Source organism: Dermacentor andersoni, chromosome 10 (assembly GCF_023375885.2).
Source record: "Dermacentor andersoni chromosome 10, qqDerAnde1_hic_scaffold, whole genome shotgun sequence".
NCBI classification, from domain to species: Eukaryota; Metazoa; Arthropoda; class Arachnida; order Ixodida; family Ixodidae; genus Dermacentor; species Dermacentor andersoni.
The window spans coordinates 27,098,725-27,126,468 of NC_092823.1; the positions used below are offsets into that span (position 1 = coordinate 27,098,725).

Sequence of the window (27,744 nt, forward strand, 5' to 3'; positions counted from 1 at the left end):
TCAGCCAATTGGCTACCCTTCAAAACCAGACCATTTACGCTTATCTCTAGAGCATTTTGAGCCGCGGGTGAACCATTCAATAATGCATTTATCCTTTTCCATACTACATCTGCCTTTGCATTACATTTCAAATTGAAAAATGTAAACAAGTATTCCCTCTTCGCGTTACGAAGTAAGGCGGTTGTATTGTTTCAATGTTGCGTAAATTGTTCCCAGTCATCAAGGCTTCTGGTGGACAAGAACTTTCTATAAAGTTTGTCTTTCTTATCAGTTTAAGACAGAAGTTCGAAATCCAAGGTTTCCGCGATCGGCTGAATTGTTTTATAGTAATTGAAGGAAAAGACTCATGGTAGGCTTCTTTAAACAGACATAAGGATGTATCATACGCTTCATCAACTCTATCCGCGTGATATATAGTTATCTATCCTCTTTAGCTTAGAGCGAAATGTTTCAAGCGTGATTCGATTAATGTTCTGTATTTTCCGATTATCTGATAGTTGTGGGGCAATTCTCTGGTGCGGCGACCTAATGAGCACGAATATAGGTAAGTGATCGCTAATATGGGAGGAGAGAACACCACCTATATTATCATGCGGTGCTAAATTGGTAATGAATAGATCGATTAATGTGCTTGTGGTCGATGTAATGCGCGTTGCCGTTTTAACTGTGGGGTAAAAACCATTCGAATCTAAAAGCGTCTGGAACGTGTGCCGCGGGGTGGATGTGTCCAACATGTTAATATTAACATCTCCGCCAAGGACAAGTGTCAGTTCATTTTGCCTTACCTACATGAACTGACCTTCAAGGTAGGCGAAAATATTGAGTAAATTTCCATCAGGCGGGCGGTACATGATAGCAAACATATGATCATTGGACCGGACAAGACCCTCTACGTCATTCGTCATTAACAAAAAGTTGACCATTAAATCGCATCTGACACTTTTCACATACATAAGCAACCCACCACCATTTCGGTTATCTCTGTTTTTCGAAAAACTGCTGTAATTTTGATGTTTTGGACTGTCACATTCTGAAGTAAGCCATGTTTCAGTTCGGAATATGAAGTTAAACTTAAGATTGAAACTGTTTAACAGAATATCTAACTGATCTTCTTTGTTTCGTAGCGACCTTACATTCAAGTGGAAACATGTGAATCCTTCAATATTTTCTAACATAAATATTTTATTTACTTCATGGGGTGGAACGGCCATTCCTTTGTGGACCGAGCAAAGAAATGCAGTTATGTATGCTTAATGAATGTTATCAATGTCCCGTGCACATGTCACACGGAAAACTCGGGAGTCTTTATGTTCATCTTTACGCTCGAGAATATGACCATTTTCGACCCACATGAACTTCCAGTTTGACGCCCTCTTTTTCTCAGTGGTCATGCCCAGGCGCCGCTTCAATGGTGGGCGCTGATGTTCGTTCACAAAAATGGGCTCATTTGAGCAGTGGTCAGAGTCATTCATGGTAAGCCTAGTTTTTTTCGCCTTTTGAAGAAAGGCGTCACGCTTGCAGCGGCTCTTAAACCGCACGAAAATGTTAGCTGGCGCCTGGTCGTTGCGAGCTTTCACCCTGTGCACGACTTCAATGTCATCCGGTTAAACTTTATGCTGAAGCGATGTTCCAATTTGGCACACTGTTTGTACAAGGTCTTCACCCTTGCTATCCTGCACTCCCTTGATTTCGACGCTGCAGTTCCGGGAGTATTGTTCATTAGCTATAATCCTGAGCTCTTGCTCCTCTAGTTCCTTTTTCATTTTAGTGCATTCGGTCACGAGAATCTCATTGGTTTTCTGTAACTCCTGGTTTTCCTTTTCAAGGGTTTCATTCTTTCTCATGACCTCTTCAAACCTCGCGTTGAAATTCTCAAGGCTTTTCACAAGTCGCGAAGTTCTTTTCATACATCGCGTTCAAGCTTACTCTTGAATTCCTTCATTTCTCTTCGGTACTCCTCTCTTATTTCTTCAGAACGCGAAGTCATGCTGTTCCACATACAGCACCAGCCAAACACGATAAAAATTATTGGCAGCAGCGAGTACGACAGGGAAAGAAACAGATTCGGACAAGCTTTGAACCACGAAAACAAATCAACCTGGAGGGCGAAAAAGCAGACGCACGCTCAATTCTGCGCTCTCTCCTGTCGTCTCGCTGCCACCAAGTGACCACTTCTAACGACGACTACGGATTTTGTAGCCTCAGTTGGCTCCCGGCACAGACGCAGAAGTGTTGAGTGAAGGCACACGCCCCCCGCCAAGCCAACGATAGTAACACGTTGCGAAGTTCAACGCAGTCGCAGGCCACAGTGGTCCACGGGTGGATTCCGTTCCGGGCTTATCTGAAGGGCGAAAAACTAGACGCACGCTGAATTCTGCGCTCTCTCCTGTCGTCTCGCTGCCACCAAGTGAGCACTTCCAACGACGACTACGGCTTTTGTAGTCTCAGTTGGCTCCCGGCGCAGACGCAGAAGCATTGAGTAAAGGCACACGCCCCCCGCCCAGGCAACCATGGTAGCACGTTGCGAAGTTCAACGCAGTCGCAGGCCACAGTAGTCCACGGCTGGATTCCGTTCCGGGCTTATCTGGAGGGCAAGAAGTAGATGCACGGTCAATTCTGCGCTCTCTCCTGTCGCCTCGCTGCCGCAAAGTCTTCATGCTTTTAAATCTTGAAAACTATATCACCGGTGCAGCATCGCTTTGAACTACGAGGGCTTGTCGGTCTTGGGTCAGCCCCGCGTCGGCTTCGCATCCCCGTAGTGCGGCATCCACGCAGCGGGCGCGATGCACGTCCACTTCACGCTTTTGAACAGCGCAGTTGTGTAAGCGCTTTTCTGGAACAGCACAGTTTTATTGGCAGGGGCATCGGTCTGCTGTTTCTGCAGCACTGCTTCTAGGCACACTCCCCTTTGATCTGCAGCTGGCACTGCACGCGCATGAGATGCGTTGTTCCTGCGTGTAGACCACGACGTGGTCTTGGCGCTTATTCGGGCTCTCCCTGCTTCAGTGCGATTAGCGTTTCGCCAAAGCTACTCCGCTGGCTGGATAAACCTGCGGCAGCATGTTTGCCACGTGTGATGGAAGTGGTGCTTCACTGCGGAAACCCCGCACCGACAGGTACTGAGATGGCTACTACGTGTGGCAAAACGATTACACGAGCTGGCTTGGGTTCAATAGCTGGGTTAAAATTTATTCCAGCATGCAAAGCTCCCTAACTTGAGTTCTTAGAATGCAGCTGCTTGTGTGCACCAGTCTGTGCGGTTCGAGCACAAACGGACCAAGATGTATGTCGCAACTTGGCGTTCACACTCTGACGCAAAGGGAAAGCGTTCAGATATAGCGAGTATTGTTCTACAGTATACGTATCGAAACTAAACAAAAATCTATATTTTTATGCGTGATTATGGACGACGGCGAAATATCGCATGGAGTGGTTACATGATTGACAATGCAATGAAACGTGCCAAGCGTCTCAACGCACTGGCGTCAACGCGGAAAATGCTCAAGGATTTTACATTGCGCCTGGGCATGCACCTTTGGTCTAGCGATTAAAGCAGCGCGCTGGTTTGCTAGGGGTCCTCTATTCTGATCTTGTAGCTATCGGACAAAGTTAGTTAGGTTATATTTAAAAAGAAATAAAATGTGCTGTTTTACCTGCCAAAACCACTTTCTGATTATGAGACACGCTGTAGTGGAGGACTCCAAAAATTTCGACCACCTGCGGTTTTAACCGTAAACTTAAATATAAGTACACGGATGTTTTCGCCCCTATCGAAATGCGGCTGGCGTGGCCGGGATTCGATCCCGCGACCTCGTGCGCAGCAGCCCAACACCATAGCCACTGAGCAACCACGGCGGGTTGGTTAGTTTTTTAAAATAAATACATTAATATATGCACTTATAGAAGGTGTCGCAGCTAATTTTAGCCAGAGCTTCAAAATAAATGCAAATGCCGCATAGCTGGACAGAACAAAGGTAATGTTGTTTGCCGTCACTTGAGAATATTTAAACTATTTTTTTCATTCCGCCTAGTTAGATAGACCTAATAATTAGTATCATCACAAATATTATAATTACATGAAAAGTGTCAATGAGAAAAATGTAGAGCGACATCAAAACCCCGAGGCAGCTTTCTGTTCCTCAATACGTGCTACACAAAAGCGTTCTTCCGAGCGTGAAAGCAGCCCGCGAACACACGCAAATTGCCTCGTGCGGCCAGTCGCGTGGCAATTTCACGTGCATTTGCGGGCTTCTGTCACGCTCTGAAAAAAAAATAACAATTTTATGTAGCATGTATTGAGCAATAGAAAGCTGTATCCGGAGTATTTCATGTCGCTCTACGGCTCTTTCAGTGAGAGTTTTCATCTTACTATAATATTTCAGAAGTTGATCAATTATTTAAGAACAAATGTCTAATTAGCTGCAATGAAAAGTATAGTTTCAGTACCTCCAAGCGACGGCAAACAGCCTTACCTTTGTTCTGTTCAGCTACGTGGCATTTCCATATTTTTAAACTCTGGGAAAAGATAGATGGGACATCGTGTATTATCGTTATGTGAAGGAGGATCTGTATGTCTATGTACAGATGACTTTTACTGGCTGAGCCAACATGCGTAGAGCACCAATAGCCAAAATCTTCTTCATTGTCTCAAAGTCCACTATCCATGTCCTCGTCCTTCAATAGTACAGACTGTGACATTACCCGCAGATGAAGAAGCACCTTATTGCTGCGGCTTACTGGTCCCAGTAATATGCGGTTTGAGGTATCTGGGCCGCAACGTCGTCGTTCTGGGCACATGCAGAAGGCGCAAAATGAGCACTGGTCGAAGACCGTGCAACAGAAAGAGCGGGAATATGGCACTAGCAGAACGATGACAACTTGGCAAAAGACATGCCTCGAGCAAGTACTTGAGTGTACTGTCCGAAATATTGGATTGGGAGACATGTATGATTGCCCGCTACAGGCACGATGGTGTGTAGGAAGTGGACATTGCGGGAAAGCAGGACTGAATTCGCGAGAATATGACATTGTCTTACTCTCACTACATAGTCTTAAGGTAGCGCGGCCCAGTCGGGCACTTTCACTGCCGCTTGTCGCGTCTCCCAAGGCATTTCTGTAAATAATGTATTCAATAAATTAACCAATAAGGTGTCCGTCAGGTACAGGCGGGAAGGCTAAAAGAGTGATGCAGGTTGCTGATAGAGGTGGGAGACGTATAACATCCGCAGAACAAAGCTGAGTTGGGGCATGAGCAGAAAGGTCAACGCGAAAAAGCAGGTGAAGTTATACAACACCGGCTAATAGTCAGTCAGAGTGAAACGGTCGGTGAAAAAGTAGAGTCCGAGGCAGACATTGTGAAGGCAGCGTGCGAGCACACTAAACGAAACGGACGTATGGCAGCCGGCGACACTGACACGTGCAGCACACATTTTAATCAAAGCCGACTTTCCACTGTTGGCCACCTTGAACAGTCGAGTTGGAGAAGGAGCAAGTACTTTGATCAAGCGCGCTTGAAGCTCTGCACTGATGATGGAAACTTGCGCTTTGTTGTCGATGAGAGCCCTAAGGGGCAAACCATCCACGTCCACATCAAGAAGGCTCCGTTCAGCAGGCAGGGTCGGCAGAAGAATTTCAGGCCGGGGCGCTAGAGCAGCCTCACCTCCAGAAGCTGCCCCTGGAGCTGGGGTGAACGGCACAGGCGATGTGTGGTGATGGTGAGCGGCCAGTCATAGTGGCTTGAGCGGTGGGAGGCGGATCTTCGAACTCGGTTAGGGCGCATGCGGTCTAGGATTCAGTGGGAAGCGGCGGTAGGCGGGAAAGCTTGGTCGAAATTGGGCCTGCCAGGAACTTCGGCAGTGGCGAAAGATATCGCCCACACGTCCACAATAGCAGCAAATGGGTTTATTATTATGCGTGCCTAATTCGGCTGTGTTGCCATAGCTCCGATAGGGACCGTACTGCCCCCGGGGAACAAGGTCACAGGCAGTTGACGAAGCTAAGTCAGGACGCTTGGCGGAACAGGTGGACCGCACACCCACATTGGCTACTTCTTGGCGAATAACCGATTAACTGCGGGACGCGAGTCGCCGGAAATCGTCAAAGCGGTTCTTCATGGCATTGCAGTAGAAGCTGCCTAAATTTTTCGCTTCTCGGTGGTCAATACGTACGGCGTCGCGCGGAAGACAAAGGTATTCGCTCGTCGATGAAGCTGCGTGTTAGGTTCACGCTGAACTGACTGCTGAACTATGGGCCGCCTCTTCGCGTCTTCAAAGCGGCAATATACGGTATTGATGACATTTTCTGTTGTTATGTTGTGGTAAACAAGGCGGCTAAACGCGGTGTCCGCACTGTTTTTAAAAACGCGGCTGTCTTGTCCGCCTCTGCCATAATGTTGTCCACCATGCGGCAAAGAGCTAGGACGTCCTGGACATACGCCGCGCAAGATTCAGTAGACGTCTGTGCGCTGGTCGTAAAGTTCTTCTTAGCAGCACGTTGGCGGCCGACAGGCCCGACTTGTAATATCTTCATGTGTCTCGAACAAGAGCCGTGCAGCTTTCTTTGGGTAAAATATGTTAGCTAGCATAAGCGTGTTACCCGACCTGTTGTGTGCGCTGAGCCGTTCTGAATTCTGCAAGGAGTCATCGACGTTAAGACTGCCAATCCCAGGAAAGGTACCCGATTCGCGGGTCTAGGACAGGATGACCATTGTTCGCATCGACGGGGCCGCCGCTGAAGACTCTCCTTCGGTTCACAAGGCGCCAGGACACGTCCGCTGCGAAGCTCTGTCTTGCGCAAGTGGCTACCCCGGTCGTACACCAATACATTACGGGAAGGATGAAGCGTGTGTCTATTTACAGATGGCTTTTAATGGTTGAGCCAATATGTGTAGAGAAGTGATAGCCAAAATCGTCTTCGTCGTCTCCAAGGCGACCAACCATGTTCTCTTCTTCTAACTTTACAGCCTGTGACATTTTCGGAACAACAAGGTGAACAGTGGCCCGAGTAGCACATATCGGCTCACATTTTTATATGCACATTCTCCGGGAGCGGTGCACGATTAGAGGCTAGAAACATATCCGGTACAGAAAAGTGGTGGTGGTAACGCACTAAGTAAGATTTCGTCTCTAAAAAAGCACATTGCTATCAGCAGGTATAGAAACAAGGTCACTGCCGCTTGAAACCGCTGTCGTCTAATAGAAATACAAAGCAAATAATAACAGATCGCACGCAAAAGTTAACTTGTAGGCATTTAGCAAATTTACTTTATTATAACTATTCATAGTGACTCAAGAACGCCACATTCGCGTATGAATTGGCCACTAGAGTTGAATGAAGCGGAGTCTGGCTGGTTTTTCTGGGCGACTTGTAAGCTGGGAAAGGAAGCCAATGTCCCCATGGTGATTCTCCACTCTGAATGCTTCCAGCACCTGCGGAAGGGAAGGACCAGAGATTGTATATAAATCACTATATTATTTGGCTACTGATCACACAGGTAATTTTTACTGACTCTGAAGTAGAATCTTTAAGAATCTTTTTTCATGGTACTCTAAAATGAAACACAAAAACTGATACATAGCCTTTAGTGGGACATCAATTAGGACATAATGCAACGACATCATGTCTTCTAGACTTGTGGTAACTTTCTAAACGCGTGTAAGAAGGGTAGAATTTTTTCTGACATTAATTGACAGGCGTATTGACGTTCCCTATAAATATCGAAAGCCACATGAGGAGAATGTCTAATGTTGTGTTTAATAAGTATTTTGCACAATATTCAGACGGAATTTATTGATTTATTTGAATAAATTGCAACGATTAAGATCCATAACAAGGTCTGGCTGGGAGAAAGTATGTATCGTACAGATTTTCAGCTATTCGTTCTTTCAAGGCATTATCACAGCCATTCGATGCATTTGGCCCTGCGCCTTGTCGCTTCCGATATTCGCGAAGTAATTATTCTGAATCTTAATAAGGCAGAACGACATGGTGTTGTGGCGCAAAAACTTGAAAAATAAATATTCTATACGCCAGAAAGAAGCGAAAGAAGTACGGCGCTACACTCACAAATGTTTATTTGGTACAGAGCTTTCTACATATATACCGCGCACACTGTCGACATCAGGGGGCAGCAAAAAACAAGCGACAGGTCACATTCTTTGCGTGAAATCCAACACTTTCACTTCCGCATCTTATAACGAAACAGATGTTTGACGAACACGCGATTCACCACTGATATGATTGTGATATCCGCCTATCAGTTCTCACGTGGTTTTATCTCTACTGCTACCTAGCATTCTCGCCTTAGAGAAATGTGGCTTACAGCAGCACGATCTGCATTGCGCAATGACATGGGCTCTTACATCCTTTTTTAAAGTGGTCGCGTATTCCCTCATTCGGCCGTTCGCACAACGACCAGTTTGGCCAACGTAGGTTTTCCCGCAGCAAATAGCGCTATCTGGTAAACAACATCTGTGGAACACATTTCCACACAGGATTTTGCGTGTTGACTTTGCACGTTTGCTCTGCACATCTCGTGATTCGGGGGCATAGGCGAGCCAGCTTTCCGGGGCGGGAAACACAACACGTACCACATACCTGTTCGCCACCTTCTTGAGGTTGCGGCTCACCTTCTGGTAATAAGGTAGCACCTGAGTCTTTCTTCGGAAATCCTGCTCACCTCCCTCACTCGCCTTGTGATCATTGCTACGTTTGAGCTTCTGCAGCACGGTTTCTGCCACCGAGGAGATGAACGAACGAGGAAGTCCGGCACTTGAAAGCTGCTGGACCTGGTGCTCGAACTGAACTGGAGTCAGCGACCACACGTCCTTCTAAACACGGACCCAAGGAAGAATGTCGCTATACCTCTCTTATTAATTTTAGAGTGCGTAGAGAAATAGGGCGCACGCGAGTAATTAAAAAGAAAGATATGAACACCCACTTGTCTGCGCAATCCAGATCGGGCTGCTACTCCATGTTTTTTTCTGAAATGAGAATCCTAGGTAGCAGTACAGATAAAACCGCGCCGGAACTGCTCAAGGCATGTCACATTCACATTATTACTCACTTATGTGTTAGCCAAACATCAGCTTCCTTATATGATGTCGAAATGAAATTGTTGGGTTTGACGCAAACGGCTATGGCCTGCCGCTTGCTATTTGCCGCCCCCTGATATCGAGAGTGTGCGCGGTATATATTGATACAGGTACTTGTATGTCTTTATAGGGCGACCGCGTTTCACCATGTAACAAATGTTATCACACAGCGCAGGACGCGCCTGCATGTATCGGAAGTTTCTGGAATGTTATCGATGGTTCCATCCGTTCTCTGTGACCGAACCTTGTGTAATCTGATTGCATGTATGCGCGACGCGAATCATATCGAAATTTGTGGAATATACGCGGGTCCCAGCGACTACTCTGGAAAATTGGACGACTGATGTATAAATGCCGACGCGCTTGACCCGCTGAGCATATGCGCTGAATAGATTTCGACGACCACCGATCGTGTTCGCGGCTGTTGCTCTCTTTTGAGCTTAACTTGCATTTGTGGGCACAAGTTCGCCCAATAAAACGCTAGTTTTGCCATTCACCATTTTGCTTTCTTCATCGTCACTACCACGTGACAATATGTAGCAAGCTTTGTGCCTAATAAACATTTGTGAATGTAGCGCCGCCTCTCTGTCCCTTCTTTCTGTCTTTTAGAATCCTTCTTTTTGCAGTATTTTTCAATAGAACACGCTGCCGTTCAGCAAACACCAACTGACCAATGCAAAAATTTTGTGAGGTAATAAGGCGGCTTTTCTATTTGGGATGCCAGCCATGCCCCCTCAGCACATTGCGTAGGATGAAGGACGGCGTGCTTTCTCTCCGCCTTCACGCATTGCGCGCCCGAGATCGAGCCACCATAGTAAGCTTACAGATTCACGATTTCACTTGCACATACAGCATACTGCGCGCGGCCGCAATGTTTTCGCTCTTGGACTTTTCCGCCGTTGCGGTCGCCGATGGTGGAAATGTGCCTGGAGTTTTCGTACGGCTGTTATCGGTATAAAATATTGTATGGGAATATTTCGCGATCAAAAACAGGTTACGACTTTTCTACATTCTTGATAAGGCGGTGAATCCGGTTATCGTCTTACTCACCTTTGCAATAAGTATACACATCTCCATCTCCGCTACCCTTCTTCCGATGCACATCCGTACACCAGAGCTGAATGGTAGCGAAGCAAAAGGGTGATGCGTCCAATTTTCCAAAAGTTCACTTGGCCGGTCACCGCTGCCACGAAGCCAGCGGTCTGGGATGAATTCCGAAGCTCTTGTGAAGTTTTCCTCCAATCTCCCACTTACAAATATTTCGGTTCTCAAGACGGTCTGTAAAGCAGTGAGAGCATAGTGATATACGAACATTCCGTTACATTGAATATGTGCGTACTCTTGGCCGATGCCCCGCAAAATGTATGTGTCATTTTGTTTGTACTCAAATTGCGCAAACAGAAGAGGCAATAAGTGAAGACGCCAACAAGAAGGTTTAAGAGGTTGGTCCCAGATCACTCAAGGAGTCCATTGCCGAAGTAATTGTGTTTACAAATGAATGATCAAAATGTCACCTGAGCGCGAATTCACTAGAAGCATCGAGCTACGGAGGAGGGACGAACAACATTGCAATGAATTTGTGTTATTAGCGTTACATCTGCGCAAGTGTACCATTTCTGCTAGAGTAGATTTGGGGCGCTACAACGTAAAATTATTCCAATCTCCTGAGGTCAAATCTACTTAACCACCGACGCAAGCATCGTGCGGTGCTGGCAGCCTTGTTGGAACAGGTGAATGAAAGGCTCTGCTGGTTTATAGGGGGTAGCGTTTATTCAATTCCAAAGGGAACAGCATTGCCTGCCAGGAAAGGTTTTTCCGATCTAATTGACTGATCGAAGGTGAGTAACACGTAGAATTTCTGAAGGTTTTCGTGATACATGGATAGCACAGCGAAAGTAGATAACCGGACGAAGCAGGTTCTGCCCGCATCCGCGATTGGCCCGCTTCTTGCTTAGGTTTCGGTGCTTGGTAGCAAATTGCGGCGGCGTACATTGGATGCGTTACCGTGCTGTTAAAGCGCATACGCAGCTATGAAGAGTTGGCAGAGTGGTGTCGTGTACGTGCCCAAAGGATTCAACAACGTTATACTGCTGCGAAATTTTTTAGTAAACTCAAATAAATCCCTTCTGCTCATAAACTACGAGCAGCCAGTGCCAGAGCAACCTGCAGGCAGCGTTTTTCTATTCATTTCAGAGGGAAGCAATCACCGCCTACGTTGTGCATGTGGGCCCCTTAATGGTGAACTGCACCTCTGTCTGCCGCTGGTTGGCCTGCATGGCACTGTCTTCGGGATCGGCCCACGTGTGGGTGTTGCTTAACGCCCGCTTCACCTCCGCCTCAGGTCGGCCCTGCATTGCGCTATCTTCGGTATCAGTCCACCTATGGGCAGTGCCTAACGCCTGCTTCATCTCCACCGCGGGTCGGGCCGGCATTTCACAAGCTTCAGGATCGGCCCACACATGGGGAGTGATTAACACCTGGTTCACCTCCGTCGCGGGCCGGGCCGGCTTTGCACTATCTCAGGAATCGGCACACTTATGGAGAGTTTTTTGCTTACGACACTAAAATTTCCTTGGACGGCAGAGGTATACAGCTTCGCTGTAAAAAAAAAACAGTTTTCTTCGACATATTATTGCAGCCCAAATGCGTACATGCCACTTTGACAAAGTCACTTTTCGCGGTTTTGTGACGTCTTATGACAAACAGGTGAAGTGGGTGCCGCCCAACCAGTTTTGACCAATTACGGAGGGTTGCCGGTAAAAAACTGTAGAATGGGAAATACATTTCTTTTGTCCGGTCCAATCAAGCACGTCACATGAGAAATAAAAAAAAAAGCGAGATAGCCCGATAAAGTTTTACCAATCCTGAAGAGGTGATTTCAGAAATAGAATAGAAGAGCTTGGAATAGCTTTCGTTATAGCGCCCTTGGCCTAAGCAAAAACGTATTTTTGAAATAGAGGCTTGCGTTGCGCTAGCCTTGCGCTCAGACCAACGCCGCTGGTGTCAGCGTGAATTTCATTACGGACACCGGGATCAAAGAGAGGTAAAATGGGGACAAGGTGGGAATCCACCGGTCTCTGGCGGAAAACTTGCAAGGTCACTGTCGCTGAGGAGCATCGGAGCCAGTGTTGATGGTAGACACGGCAGCTATTCTTCGGACAAGTGGTGTGGTGGGACAAGCAACTGGGGTGCGCAGTTAAGCAAGATGGCAGAGCTGATCGCGTTGGGTCAGAGTAAAGTTATCGTCAGGTTAAGTGCAGCGCCAAGTGGCGATGGAAGCCGGTGGTGGCTCTCCACAGCAGAAAAATTATTTGCACTGGCTCAGAACAACAAAAAGCACTCGATGCGGAAGAAAAACAACTGGAATGATTAAGAGCCACAAGCGGACGTTGACGCAACGCGAATCACAGATGACATTTGGGCGACGAAGAAAGTGGTAAGATAGGATAAAAGATTACAGCGGGAACCATCTCATTATGACTGTGGTTGGTAAGGTGATTAGCATTAAAGAAGTGTAGTTACACAGTTTGTTGCTGATGTCACGGTCACTAAAATTTTCTGTAGGTCATTCCGAGATTTTTGTTGCTTCGGCAACATGCGACCTACATTGTCTCCGGTATCGGCTGACATTGCTATTGCACTCGCTAGTCAATATCACCCACGAACATGACGTCATGACGACTTTTGACGATGAACTCACCTGATTCAGATGATGTCGTATGATGCGTGACAGCGACTCTTTAAACACGACGCAATGATTACGATGGTATGCAATGAAGGCATATTGAAGATTGAATGAAGATAACATATTTACGATAAAATGACGACGAAGGAATGGTCGTGTTCACAGCCAGCACATGTTAGAGTGTGGAAGGTGACAAGAAGGTGACATCATGTCAATAAAGGTATTGTGGCGGCACTATGACGATGGTGGCACGAAGAGAGTCGGATGAGAAAGTCAGGAACGTCGACGATGGAGCTACCAATAGGCACAACCACGCCGGCCTAATTACGAATTCGTGACGAAGACTCTATGACGACAATACAGTGAAAACAATATCATGAAATTGTATAAATAGAATGATATGACGGCCAGTGCATGGCGATGATGGCGTGATGACAACGAGGTATTGCGAAGCTGCGCGACGATGATGGATTGAAGACGACGGCGTGACGAGAGTGAAATGACGAATCTATAGTCACGACGATCGATCGGCCACGACGGCTTCACGATTATGGTATGACAACGAATTTGTGACGACGAAGGCGTGACGACGGTGGTGTGACAATTTTCTGAGGTCAAAGCTAGAATGACGACGATTAGGTAACTTGCGCCTCTGGGTTGGCGTATATGTATGGTGTGATGATGTCCTTAGTTAATTATGGTGTTTCGTCTTTTCTATTTGTCCTTGTTGATTCATTCGCGCTGTAACTAATAATGTTATGGCCACGGCATGGCGACAGTCAGATGGCTAACCCTGAAGACGATGAAATGACCACTACAGTATCACTATGACGTGGGCATACAATGTGACAAATGCCTGTAAAGAACTTGGGTCACTGGGTGTACGTAAGCGGCTAGATAGATAGATAGATAGATAGATAGATAGATAGATAGATAGATAGATAGATAGATAGATAGATAGATAGATAGATAGATAGATAGATAGATAGATAGATAGATAGATAGATAGATAGATAGATAGATAGATAGATAGATAGATAGATAGATAGATAGATAGATAGATAGATAGATAGATAGATAGATAGATAGATAGATAGATAGATAGATAGATAGATAGATAGATAGATAGATAGATAGATAGATAGATAGATAGATAGATAGATAGATAGATAGATAGATAGATAGATAGATAGATAGATAGATAGATAGATAGATAGATAGATAGATAGATAGATAGATAGATAGATAGATAGATAGATAGATAGATAGATAGATAGATAGATAGATAGATAGATAGATAGATAGATAGATAGATAGATAGATAGATAGATAGATAGATAGATAGATAGATAGATAGATAGATAGATAGATAGATATAGATAGATAGATAGATAGATAGATAGATAGATAGATAGATAGATAGATAGATAGATAGATAGATAGATAGATAGATAGATAGATAGATAGATAGATAGATAGATAGATAGATAGATAGATAGATAGATAGATAGATAGAGATAGATAGATAGATAGATAGATAGATAGATAGATAGATAGATAGATAGATAGATAGATAGATAGATAGATAGATAGATAGATAGATAGATAGATAGATAGATAGATAGATAGATAGATAGATAGATAGATAGATAGATAGATAGATAGATAGATAGATAGATAGATAGATAGATAGATAGATAGATAGATAGATAGATAGATAGATAGATAGATAGATAGATAGATAGATAGATAGATAGATAGATAGATAGATAGATAGATAGATAGATAGATAGATAGATAGATAGATAGATAGATAGATAGATAGATAGATAGATAGATAGATAGATAGATAGATCACAACAATTGAAGTAGCTAAATAATACTAATAACACTAAAAGCAACATGGCGTCACAGAGGAGATTGCTATTTAAAAAGACAACAAAAGCTGTCGATAAAAAAGTGGCGGTCATCTATGATGACGACTGCAGAAGTGTGTCCCCTATAAGATGACCTACCCAAACGAGCACGGAACGAAATATCGATGCTGGTTACCGTCGATCATGACATTACCGCATGAGAAAAAATCTCAGCCCTAAATCAAAACCCCCGAAATGCCTGAGCAAACAGTGATGAGACTACGTGGCTCACGTCCTTAATGACAACCAGGGCATTGTAGGCTCCTCAAAGATCCCAGAAGTTGTGCTGTAGTCTTAAAGAACGAGATGGTTCCTTAAATAGCGTTTATAGACACAGAAGCGACTTAGGCTATACAGCGCCCGGCAGGGTGTTCAAAAAAACTAGTGTAACGCCAGCAAAATTTGCATCATTCTATAATGTATGTTAAAACCTGTTTCTTCTAAAAATCTTTGCAAATCAATCAGTAGCACCAGTCGATCGTCTCCTAAATTTAAACCAGCGCGTGAACGTAGGTGTAGATTATGTAAATCTCACTTTGGTGGGTTTTCTTTTTGAAGTACACCACTGACTGTGAGGTGTGTGACCAAGGCGTGGTCGGCATAGGACTACCTCCATAAATCCTTCCTGGTGATAAGCGGGCTAATAAAGCTTGTCTTATTTCCGTACTGCAAGTGTCAATTGCATCGTGTGAAGTTGTAGTATGAGTGTTGTGATCACTGAATTCTCAGTACGTAGGACAAAGTAAACAAAGGTCTTCGCTGCTGTAAGTGAGGCTCACTACAGTCAATCTAGAAACTTTGCGCAGGTGATGTTCTGTAAGCACCACTTGCCAGTCGCAGTCCGAGATTAGGTACTAAATCAAGTCGTCGAGCCAGAAAATACGCACTCGTAGTCTAGAAGGCTACGCACAACAAACTGATCTATAACTAGGAAGCATGTTCGGTCCGAGTCCTCAGTACCTATCAGGCGACACTTTGAGAATATTCAACTTTATGTGGGCCAGGGTGGTTATCTTTTTATCAAAGACCGCTACAAGGAAGTGATATTCTTATTTTGGCGGCAACGTCAAAGTACTGAATTTTAGGCCAGGTCCAAGTGTAGTCCTCGTTTTTGCGATAATAGAATTATAATGGTTTAACTAGTGGAGAAATGGGAGCGATTTCTGTCAGCCCATCATATAAGTTTATTTATTGTGATGTGGAGCTCCCTTCCGCATGTTGGCAAAGTTGAGGCGCCGTACGCTATTGTGAGATTGTCGATTTATATGAAGTAAAATACACAGGAAAGAATGACTTTGTTAACGAAGCTCATTTTTACTATAGTGTAACTCATTTTTACTATGCAACCTTGTGGTACGACGTTTTCCTAGATAAATATGCACCAGAGCACAGTGCCTAGATGTGCTTGGAATTATGTGCTGGACACCAAATCCGCGAGACAGTTTAGTATTTCTCCACGGATTTCTAAAACAGGGAGGTCACGTAATATTGAAAATCTGCAATACTGTCATACGCTTTTTCGGCAACAAAGACTGTGAGACAGCATTGTTTCTGCAATATTGCTTCACGTATTTCATGTTTCACTCCGGATAAGGTGGTCAGTCGTTAAATAACCTTCTTAATACCCCCCCCCCCCATGATGAACATCAGTTCAGTGTTTGAAGAATCAGTGTCAATCTCGCATTTATGACACTGTCGTACAATTTCGTTAGAGAACTTCTCAATGCAGTGGGTCTGCGCTGCTTGGAGATGTCGGCCATCTACCTGTTTTTCAATATGGCTCAACTATTGTGTTTTTACATTCTTGTGCCATAATTTCATATTCAAATGTGTTCTAAGAAATTTTAGGTAGAGCATCTACTGATGCTTGGGGCAGGTGGGCCAGCATTGAATAATGGAGGCGCTGAGGACGTACTGCGTTTCTTTCCGAGCACAGAGTACCTTGTTTAGTTCTTGGAAAGTGAAGGGAGCGTTTTGTTCGGCCTTTCAGGCGCAAGCAGTAGGTAGTTTCTCCTTTTCTACTGACCGTTTGTATTTTAAGAACGTGTTTGAATATTTCGCCGAGGTAGCGACGTTATAAAAGTGCTGCCCAAGTATATTTGCTTGTTCCTGTAGTGTTGTCAGCGTGCCTGAAGTTGTAATGAAAGATATCATGTACGATTAGTCCACTCTAAACTTCCTGACCTCTTCCCACATTCTTTTGGTTGTGATGGTGCTATTATTTGTAGGTACGTACACCTACCATGGGTTTTTCGGATTGTCTTCTTTTGTATAGAGCTTTCGCTTTGCCTAGCTTGAAGCTGAGGAAGTTGCTATGCTGGGGGTATTTATGCAGGATATCTCGGGCTTTATTTTGCTGCTTTCTTTCTTCCGTACATTCAGGCATCCACCAAGGATAACACTTTTTTCGAAGAAGGACAAGAAATTCAGGAGTAGCTTTTTCAGCTGCGGGAGGATACCTCAGTAAACCTCATTGATTCCTACAAAGCTTAGCTCCAGGGAAATTAGCTCCACCACCTTCGCAATTTCTGTGAAAGCATTCCAGTCTGCCATTTGCAGTTTCCATCGGTATGGTTTATCAGATACAGTGGGGATGATTTAGAGTTTGGTGACACCAGGTAAATGATCGCTTCCATACGAAGTGTCCTGTACCTCGCACTTAAAATGCGTAAAAGAGACGACGAGCAGAGAGCTAAATCAAGGCAGCTAAAATTACGGGAACTCCATGAAAATAGTATAGTTCTATTGGCCCTTTGATGTTTTACGCATGCCGTTCAAAAAACTTAGAAAGAGTATGGCGCCCAATACGCTACATTGTGGTACCCGACATTGTGGGAAATGTGTGTAATGAATTTCTGGAAGTTGGATCTATTTTAATCTGAAGGTATTACACGCACATTGAGCGAAAATCCGTCAGTCGTTGTCACCGAATGGTACCAAAAGTTTAAAAACACGTCAAAATTCTCTGATTGACGTCAAATGTCTCAAGGAGGCTCCTGTGAACAAAATAATAATGGCTTGGAAAATGATTCTTGTTAAATTACGGTGTGGGCGGTACTACAACCCGCGCGGGCCTTTGGGGTGTGAAACGAGCACGCTTCGCGAACGCCAGGCTGGCTCGACTGTTCCAACTGACTGAAGGTGGGCCTGGTGTGTGCGTCATTCTTTAGGTGACGGCGCATCCACTAGGGAGAAGGTACCACCACATCATGAGCGTCTACCATGAGTGCGTTCATTCGGAGCCTCGGTAAGGCCAAATCTAAACGCGCCAAGGCACTCAACACGCTGGCTTGCCCACAAAGAGCTCATAACTCGAAGGGCGTCCTGGCGGCGTTCAAGTGAAAATTAATGCTTTCACTTTCATAACTCCTAAGAAGTGCTTACATGTCCTCTGATATTTTGCCAGTTAAGTAGGATGTTCAATTTTATCGAAAGCTTTGTAAAATCTGGTATAATATCTGCTGGACTGCAGCCATCAGTACAGTTTCCAAGAACTGAAATCATTTCTTTCCGTTGGGCCACGGTTGAATTCTTTATCGGAAGCCGTGTTCGTGATTGTTAGAGACGAAGTTTGTCTAGGTAAGCTAATAACTGTTTTGAGAAAATGTGTTTAGATATTTTAGCACATGGTTTAGTTAGATAAATGGGTGTATAGTTTAGAATGTCTGTTTTTCTTGTCTATTTTAAAGATTGTTATTTTTGTGCACTTCCACAACTTGGAAAGCAGCCCTGATCAGTGGAAAACTAATAAATAATTGCTAAATAGACGTTCATTCAGTGATTCTTGCAAAAATGGGCTAAGCGATTTTAACATGTCCAGAGCATTTTTGGTGTCTATGTTCAAGACGAAATGCCCTTTGCTCATTAAAACAATACTATTGACGCGCTGTCTACAAGAAGCATCTACATAGTCCAGAAGGAACCATCATGATGAGTGAAAGTGATTTAAAAGATAAAGACCTCTCTTGTGTGCCGTTAACTGCATTGTAGAGACTTATTGACGGACCACTAAGACTTGCTAAATGCACCCCTCAGAAATGAAGTCAAGGTGACATTGCAAAATTTTGTCCTTTGATTTCCTAATCGTCTGTTTTAGGTCTTGACTCAATTCTGGTTTGCACAGCTTAGTCTGAGTAGTAATTCTATATGAAGATGTCTTGCGCTTGCAACTCAGTTTTCGTTTTGCATGTATGATCTCTATGCTAGTCAACGGGTTCCTTCTTGTGGGAGGTTTAGGAATTCGCGGTGCGAAGGCTTCTAGATAATAATTTGTTCAACGACAAACCCCCGAAGTGCCGCTGAGCTGGTGACTAATTTCCAAAGAGCAATAGACAGAACAAACACACTGATTATTTAGTCCGGTGGGCTTATTTATTAGCTGCTGACAAGTTGAGTATGATTTCTTCTGCATGACCATTCAAAGCCTGATGAAAAAAACTGAAAATGTAGACGGCCATCCTCTGAACTATAAAACCACCCTCAATTTGACAATGGTTTTGCAGATGTCAGAAATTGTTGGAAATGAACACAAGATCGAGAATCCAAAAAGTTGAAGCATAAATTCTTGTGTAATCTTTTACAATCTAGGTTAGGTAACAGCAGAAAGCTACAGTTAGTATTTTCTTAATATATATTTTGTTAAGCTTGGACACTGTGTATACAGTGTGTTAGGCGAGACGCTTTTGTTCTGTGGGGATGAATAAACTGTGCTCTCACGTTTTTTGGTATCATGTAGCCGGACATCACAACGTCGTGGTCTAGTTTGCGGTGTATTCCGGTGATGACAGGGTAGAGCCTGAAAAAAAACAACGATGTGGTACTTTTAAAGTCGGTTCGCATAGATGTGTCCTCCCACGTTTTGACACTTGTGCTACCCTTATACAGTACGGTTCCAGCAGAATAATATTTATTTCACAGAATTTAGCCCAAATTGCGTTCGCTGCAGCGAAACATGCGAAGCAAGCAATCTTGGACGATATTCAAGCCTTGCATTGAGTTGCATTTCTCTTTGGCCTACTACGCATTAATATACCATAATAACTGACACCTTACAGCGACATGACCGTTCAAAATTAAGTGTGATGGCTAATGTGGTAAAAATGATGTCGCCTCCAATAATTCAAATACCAATTTATTTTCGTTAATTCCCTTATGTTTACTGCTGCGCTGGACAGATTGTGTATATATTGTGGGTTGCATAGGCTTGCGTAATTATTTCCATGCGGAAATATATTATTCTTTTTGCACGCTGCCATCCTAGGACTGCATTTAAGAAATCCCAGCGTTTATCTCAAAGCCAATAGAACTGACTAACTTCAAGCAACTTATCTCATGTATTATAATATTATTTTCCAAGGCCTGCTACACTTGTACCGTGCGGAATACTTGTAGCGTTCCTAGTTAAACGACACAATAGACGGAAAGTATTGCTATGGAACTGGCGTCCATCTTGCCTACCATTTTATTCTCACTTCCTTCTTCTCTTCTCCTGAACCCAGACTCCTGTGCTTCTTCATCTTCTATTCGAAGGCTCATACCGCTACACCCTTCCAGGTTTCTTTTGCTAACCCCTCCTGGGGTAATACTTGAAAACGTTTCCAATCGAAGCACATTCAACTGAGCCACGTTCGCCAATGTACCACACAGTCTACAATATTCCTTTCTGTATGGCTGTCTTTGTCACAGAGTAAGGACCATAATATTTGGCACTGGATTCTCTTACTCCTTTCCTAACTAGAATGAGGTCGGTGACTTGAATGTCTGGGATATCTGAGCAATGTCTCTTGTCAAAATGTTTTTTTCATTTGTTTACGGTACCTCTCCTCCTGCGATTTCTGTTTCCTCTCCTCGACGATCTTGAGATTTTCTAACAGCCCCAGTTCACGGTCCGCCTGAAGAATAGGGGTCTCTCCTGAAGAAGCGAACTGCGGGCTGCATCCCAAGCCACTGGTGTTCGAGCGATTGTGATGTCTTGCAGCTGCTTCTAAAGAGCATTTCCAACCACCAGGGAAACTATCGTACATCCTGATGTATTGTTTCACATCTCGTATAGCACGCTCTGCAAGCCCATTCGCTGCGGGATGGTATGCCGCACAGAATTGGAATAATATATTGCGGTCTCGAGCCCATCTTGCTAGGTTTTCACTCTTGAACGCTGGAGCGTTGTCACATACAATCGTCCTGGTTGTCCTAAACATATCCCGTTCGAGAAGGGCGATGACACTATTCGCATCTTCTTTTCCTGCCCGTGCCCATCGTGGGTGGCGCCACCGACTTGATCTTCGGGAGCCTTCGGTTTTAGCTCCCCAAGATCTCAGTCCCTCAGGACTCAAATAAAGTTCTTGTCATGTCATGTCATGCCGCGACCATCCTGGTGCATACATCTATGGCCAGAAGAAAAGCTTGCGTTTTTTGGACTCCTTCTCGTTTCTTATTTGGCTCGGCGATATCCAGATGTATAACTTCAAAAGGCACGTTCGAGTGGCAAGGTATTATCATGGCGTCCGTAGGCTGCTTATATTTCACTTTGTTGACTTGACAAATGTGGCATGAACGAACGTATCGATTGACGTCTTCTTTCATGTGAGGCCACGTAAATCTCTTGACTAGCTTGTTGTAGGTGCGCCAAAATCCGTCGTGTCGTCCAGATTCTGGGCTATCGTGGTACAAATAAAGCACCCTGGAAACCAGCGTTAGCGGGACTTGATAGCGACCTTCCATAAAAATCAGTGTTCAGTGCGTTCCCACAATTTAATTTCATTGACTTCTTCCGATTGTTCGTTGTTGGCCTGTATCATCAGTCTAGACAATGCATCTGCATCAGTCAAAAGGGGTCCAGGTCTGTGGGAGATGAAATTTAACTATTGCAAATAGTTCACCCATCTGGCGATACGTCCCTTAGGTTGGGTCATATTGAAGAGATGAGTGAGGGCCTGGTGATCGGTGAACAATATAAACTTCGCACCTTCTAGGTACGTACGGAAGTACTGAGTTGCTTTAAGGACTGTAAGAGCTTCCTTTTCAGTAGTGGTGTAGTTGACTTCAGGTGGCTTGAGGGTGTAGCTGTAGTAACCTACTACGTGTCGCTTTGCTGGGCCAAATGCTTCTGGACATTTCTGGTACAAGACTGCAGCTGTCCCATAGTGTGAGGCGTCGGTATTCAGTTCAAAGGGTAAAGTGAAATCTGGTATGCGTAGAATAGGGTCCGCAGAGATGCTGTGCACCAGATCACGGTAGACTCTCTCACATTCCTCATCCCACTCAAATGGAACTTCTTTCTGCGTTAGGCGAGTGAGGCATCTTGTTTTTGTAGCAAAGTCTTTTATGAAAGGTCTGAAATGTCCTGCTAATCCCAAAAACACACGCAATGAGTGTACGTCATATGGTTTTACCAGTTGGGGTATCCTCTCGACGGACTCTTGTTTCGTGCTTTTGGTAGTCCCCATCAAAGACTCTTCCAAGAAACACAACTTTTCTTTGAAAGAACGCACTTCTCTTAAAATTAACCTTGAGGTGTGCCAAGCTCAAGGCATTTCAGAGTGTCTACCAAGTTAACATTTCCAAATTCCCTGAGTTTTCCAGGTTTTCCCTGATAGCCTTTGCAAAATTCCATGAATGAGCCTGAACTCTGTTTTATGTCAAGACATGCTGACACCATGTTGCCCGATGCTGTAGTATGCATGTTGAAACAAAAAAAATGACTTAATCCAGTTTGAATAGTAAGGAGTAATATCTATTTTATTTAAAAAGAAAACAGAAGGAAGGTGTTAGTAAAATGCACAGCGAAAGAAATGATAAAATACATAGCAAATTTGGTCGAACATATTCAAATACGAATTGTAAGGAGATGCATACATAAGTAAATATTTTTGAATATGAGCTATTTCTATCAACTGATAGCAAGCTCATCGGTATGAAGCCTGAACTTTGTCACAACTAAGATTCTCTCTCAGCAGCTGGGAAGTCAACCTCAACTGCCCTGACATACTCTCAGCCCGTACACAACATCTCAGTGTTGGGTTTCACTGCTTTAAAGAGCTTATTTTGGTTTGGATAAGGGACACCTGCATCTCGGCATCAGCCAACGCTTTGTTTTTTGAGCTCAAGCTCCTTCAAAGAGGCGGCGGCACGCTTCCTTTCCTGTTAATTCCTCAGTACGTCGGTCCTTCCTGTTCTCATCCTCCTTCTGCCATGTGTTCACTCCCGGGATCATTTGAAGCATCCTCTTCGTCAGTTGTACAGTCAACGTCCCATTTTTCGGACTCCCTAGGGGCCGCAAGAACATCCGAAAAATCGGGCTGTCCGAAAAAAAGGAATGCATGTCTTATCTGCCCTTAAGGGCTAAAATTGCCACAGACACGTCCGCAAAAGCTCTTAAGGCCTGCCAGTACACTTATTAGGCATATCGGTGCTCATACTGTGGCAGGAGACGAGGGTGCACGCGTGTATACATACTGTGTCCCGTGACAATTGCCCCTTCCCACGCTTGTTATGCTTCACCGCGTAACACTGCTGTGTTGAGGCGAAGCTAACTTTCAAACACTGTCATTACGCAACGCGCTGTAAGCTATTCGCGAGGATTACAAAGGCGGAGTCGGTGCCATTGCTGACAGCGGCGAATTCTTTCAATGAAAAGACACCGCACCGCACGGCAAGAAGCTTAATAGCGAACATAGAAGCAGCTAGACCTAACGTTGCCGCGGTGCTGGCTACGGCCGCCAGCGGATCTGCGTGGTTCGAGGCGGCGAGATAAAATGGCGGCAGTGGTGGCTTTGATTATTGCCATTTCAGGCCTGCAGTCAGGGCAATATACACTGACTATATGGAGTACGTGGTGGTGCCGCAATGCCGTGCGAATTATCGGGCATGTCCGATAAATTGGGCGTCTGGAAAATCGGTCGTTAACTACTCTGGCAATACATCGTGCCGACGAGAGAGAGATTCTTGATTTGGGAAGGAAAAACATGGGGTAAAGTGCAGCGCAGTAACTGTCTCTCAGATGAGGACACCTCAACCGCGCTGCACAAGAGGAAGAGGGAATTGAGAGAGAGAGAGAGAGATTCTTGTTTGGTCGTGTCGACGGCACGGCGTCAATGACGATTCGTTGCAATTCCTGTTACTGGAGTCAGCATTAACACGACTTTCATTCCCTTTCAATGAAGTTACAGCTAATTTTCCCTGATAGAAGCACAAATTCCCTGAGTTTCTTCTCAGTATTTCCAGACTATTCAAATTCCCTGAGAATTCCCGGTTTTCCCGGTTTTCCAGGTTAGTAGACACCCTGCATTTAATGCCTGGGACAGGTGTTCCTGATGCTCCGCCTTTGTTTTGGAGAAGACGATAATATTGTCTATGTACACGTTACAAAAGACACCTAGGAAAGACTTCAGGACTTCGTTCATAATCTTCTGGAACCATGCTGGTGAGTTTTTCCAGCCGAAAGGAAGCCGGTTATACTCATACAGGTCGAATGGCGTGATAAAAGCAGTGCACATTTTTGTTTCTTCGGTTGGCGGGATCTGCCAGAAACCTTTGCACAAGTGAATACGTGAGAAACTTCGGCAACCACCTGTCTCATCTATAATCGTGTCTATCTTCGGCATGGGAAATGGTATAAATTCTGGCTGTCGGTTGAGAACAATGTAATCTGTGCACAGTCTGAAAGTTCCATCTTCTTTCGGCGCAATAGTTATGGGAGAGGTGAAGGGTGACACAGAAGGCCGGATTATATTGGTGCCTAGCATCTCCTGCAATTCCTTCTTCAACCATATCTTGCGCTCTCTTGACATGTTATAAGGTGATTTTCGGATGATGGTCTTGTCGGTTAGTTCGAAAGGCACCTTCTTTGACGTCATCGCTGGTGGATAGCTTCCAATGCATACCAGTTCAGGATAGGTCGTTGCAATATCCTCCGCGCACTTGACAACTCGCAGGTTATCTTTTCTGTCCGGCTGTGTCTCTTGCCTTCATAGTCCTTCCACTAAAACCGCATCGTCCCAGTATACGTTGATCTTTAGTTTCTTTATATCTGGTCTGGATAACAGAAAGTCATACGTCACCCCCTCAATCACCAGTACTTCACTCTCTATTTCATGACCTTGGAACTCAATGTTTACTGAGGCCCATTGATTATGCATTGTCACTTTTCCATCGTAGCCTTGCACCCGTAGTACTCTTCCACTATGCAGGTGACTTGCATCTACCAGCTTGGCATTTATTATAGACACAGAAGCACCGCTGTCAACCAAAGCCATCATTAGTCTGTTTCCCACTTTGACAGGGATGTGAAGTAGCTAGAGCAAGTTAAAGAAACAGTCTCAGTTGTGGTCATCGGGTCGGACTGATCACCCTTGTTTATCAGTTTTTTTGTCGTCGGAGCCTCTTTAGCGTCCGAAAGTAGGGGGACAGGGTCGCTGTCGACGTTATTCACCCGACCTCTGGGAGCGCGCAAACCCAAGTTCTCTGTGCCGCCTGCAAGGCGGCGCGGTTCTCGCTGATTACGGCTTCACCAATCCGTGCCGGACCGTGTGAAGTGACTGCTTGAGCTAGCGCCTATATTTTCTTCTGAAGTAAATGGTATGCCGTGAAGGGACTCCAGGAGCCCGTCCATAGTTTTAGATGACCGTATTTGCACTTGCTTCAGGACTTGCGCGTGCAGTGCGTGCATTATTAGTGCTACTACGGCAGAAGGAGGAAGCATAGCCTCGGCCAGCTTTAAAAGGCGGCGTTTGTCAAAGAAATACGCGACGAGGGAGCCTTGTTTGAATTTGAAATTAAGCGCGGCATCCCACCTTTGCACTGGGTTGCTTCGGAATGTCGTCAAGAATTTTTCTTTCCACTGATTACAAGAGTTGCCAGCCTCTTCAATAATCTACAAATCATACTACTTCCGTGCAACACCGCTTATGTAACTACGCATGTTAGTATTCTTGTCCTCATTAGAGTGCCAGTTGTTCTTCCCAGCGGCATATTCATAGAATTCAAGCCAACCTTCTGGACTTGAATACATGCCGTCGAACGCATCGGGTTCTACAAATTTAGTCACCGGCTTCTGAGCGTTTAAAGAGCTTATAAGCGATGTCACCAGCTGGTTTTGTTGCGAAATCTGTTCTTGTAGCCGAAGAGCTTTCAAAACGAGTCTCACCTCTTCCGTCGACGACTGTGATCCAGAGTCCTTTCGACGCGTCGGTTGAAAACTAATTCGTTGAAGATCGTCAGACGCAAGTTCACTTTCAGAGCACCCTTCCGACGTAGTTCATTAGTGTCCATGGAAGTCTTCTCTAAAACCAGGTTCACGAGTTCTGTGGAGTTGAGTTCGTGAGGTAATTCCACCGCTGGTTCATCTTCAGCTTGGTATCTCGAAAAGATGATCTTCTCTGCGGAGGTCTCCTCAAGGAAAAATGTCACCCACATGTTGGAGTCCGCGCCAAAATAATGTAGCGTTCCTAGTTAAACGACACAATAGACGGAAAGTATTGCTATGGAAATGGCGTCCATCTTGTCTACCATTTTATTCTCACTTCCTTCTTCTCTTCTCCTGAACCCAGACTCCTGCGCTTCTTCATCTTCTATTCCAAGGCTCATACCGCTTCAATACTATTCAAGTAAAGCAAGCCTATTCGTTGGTATAATTATAAGGAGACATATCTGGAAAGCCGATTCAGTACTTTCAATAGCAGAACTTTTCACCACTCATTCACTGACTCAAATCAAATACCAGTCGTATTCGACATCCACTGACGCGAAGATATGGGTTTGAATTTTGAATTTCTTCAAAATTGCTTTTGAAATCAATAAGAGAATTTCACTTTGCGGAAACGAAAACAGGCTGGTGCGCGTATACAGAAAAAATTGTTTGTGATAGAGTGAAAATCGCGTATATTATAGTAAAAATCAAGCGATATTCGTCGCCAAGTAAACCTTACCGAAGTGATTCACGGATACAGGCCTTCAGGTAGGAAAGCTCTGAATACTTGAGTGCTATTTCACTGTTTGGAGCTTTGCTGAGAACAGACTGAACCTCTTCCCTTGCTTTTTGTTGAGCGAGAGGGTTCATTGCAAGGCAGTATAAGCAATACGTTGCTCCAGCCGCAACCTGAAATATACAATGGTGCAGGGTGAAAACAGTAATGATTCGCCACTATTGCTATAATAGGTGATCATTTTTAGGTTGTCCGCAATTTTTAAAGCTAGCCCCTTGCAGATAACGCAATACTTTTTTTCAGCTGGATTATTCAGATACGAGGACATCACTTGCACGAGAAATCAAAACACATATTCAGCTAATTAAATATACTAATACTAATTAACTTCGTAATTATTTACTAAATGGCACAAATTGCACTTTCTGTATTCTTGCCGGCGAGATGGTAAGGCGTATACACTTTGAATGAATTTCTAGGATGACACGAGCTTCGATGTATGCGCCTCCAAACTCACTGTAAAAATGCACGGTTATCCCACCTGTATTTTCAATAATGCGCCCTTTTATGGAAAAAAATTACCTAGAACCTCCATTTCGTCCCACATGTTGGGAAACAATACCACGAAATTGGTTTCAGCCCGAACATTGATTTCAAGTGTACACGTCTTGCAAACTCACCAGCTACAACTCAAGAGTAAACATTTAGAAGATAATTAGTTAATTTCCGGTGTTTAAGGATGTGTTTCCGTTTCCGGCAGTATGAATGTCCACCTCTTTGAATAATTCAGTTCTAGGATAAAAATTATGTTACCTGCAACAGCTGGCTTATTTTCAATTCCGTAGAACTCATAAATGATGACTCCGTATTGCCTACGGCTGCTGGCGACTAGGAACGTTGTAGCATGAAGCAACAGAATAAAATACTGGCATCTGCTGTATATTATTTTTATAAGTACGCGTCATATTATAGAGATGTTAGATTTAGTAATTTTTGAAAGCGTAAAACGTCTCAAATGTAATGAAGTTACAATGCTTTAAAATTATTTGAATAGATACGATAATCACAAAGTGCAATGTGGACGGAGAGGAAGGCTAAGTACGACTTCTGCATTTTGCGTTTATTTATGT

The 27,744-nt window shown here is 44.4% G+C and overlaps 1 protein-coding gene across 1 annotated transcript in view; it reads right to left on the reverse strand.

Moving 5' to 3' along the window:
* Positions 1–7,145: 7,145 nt before the first annotated feature.
* The window catches only part of LOC126519088 (probable cytochrome P450 301a1, mitochondrial), a 29,311-nt gene continuing 8,712 nt past the window's right edge, over positions 7,146–27,744 (reverse strand). The window contains exons 3-6 of the mRNA XM_055065284.2: positions 26,618–26,787; positions 19,410–19,488; positions 10,143–10,370; positions 7,146–7,427 (exon numbers count right to left, since the gene is read on the reverse strand). Coding sequence (XP_054921259.1) covers positions 7,320–7,427; positions 10,143–10,370; positions 19,410–19,488; positions 26,618–26,787 — 585 coding nt within the window. The 3' untranslated portion in view covers positions 7,146–7,319. The remainder of the gene's footprint in view (positions 7,428–10,142; positions 10,371–19,409; positions 19,489–26,617; positions 26,788–27,744) is intronic.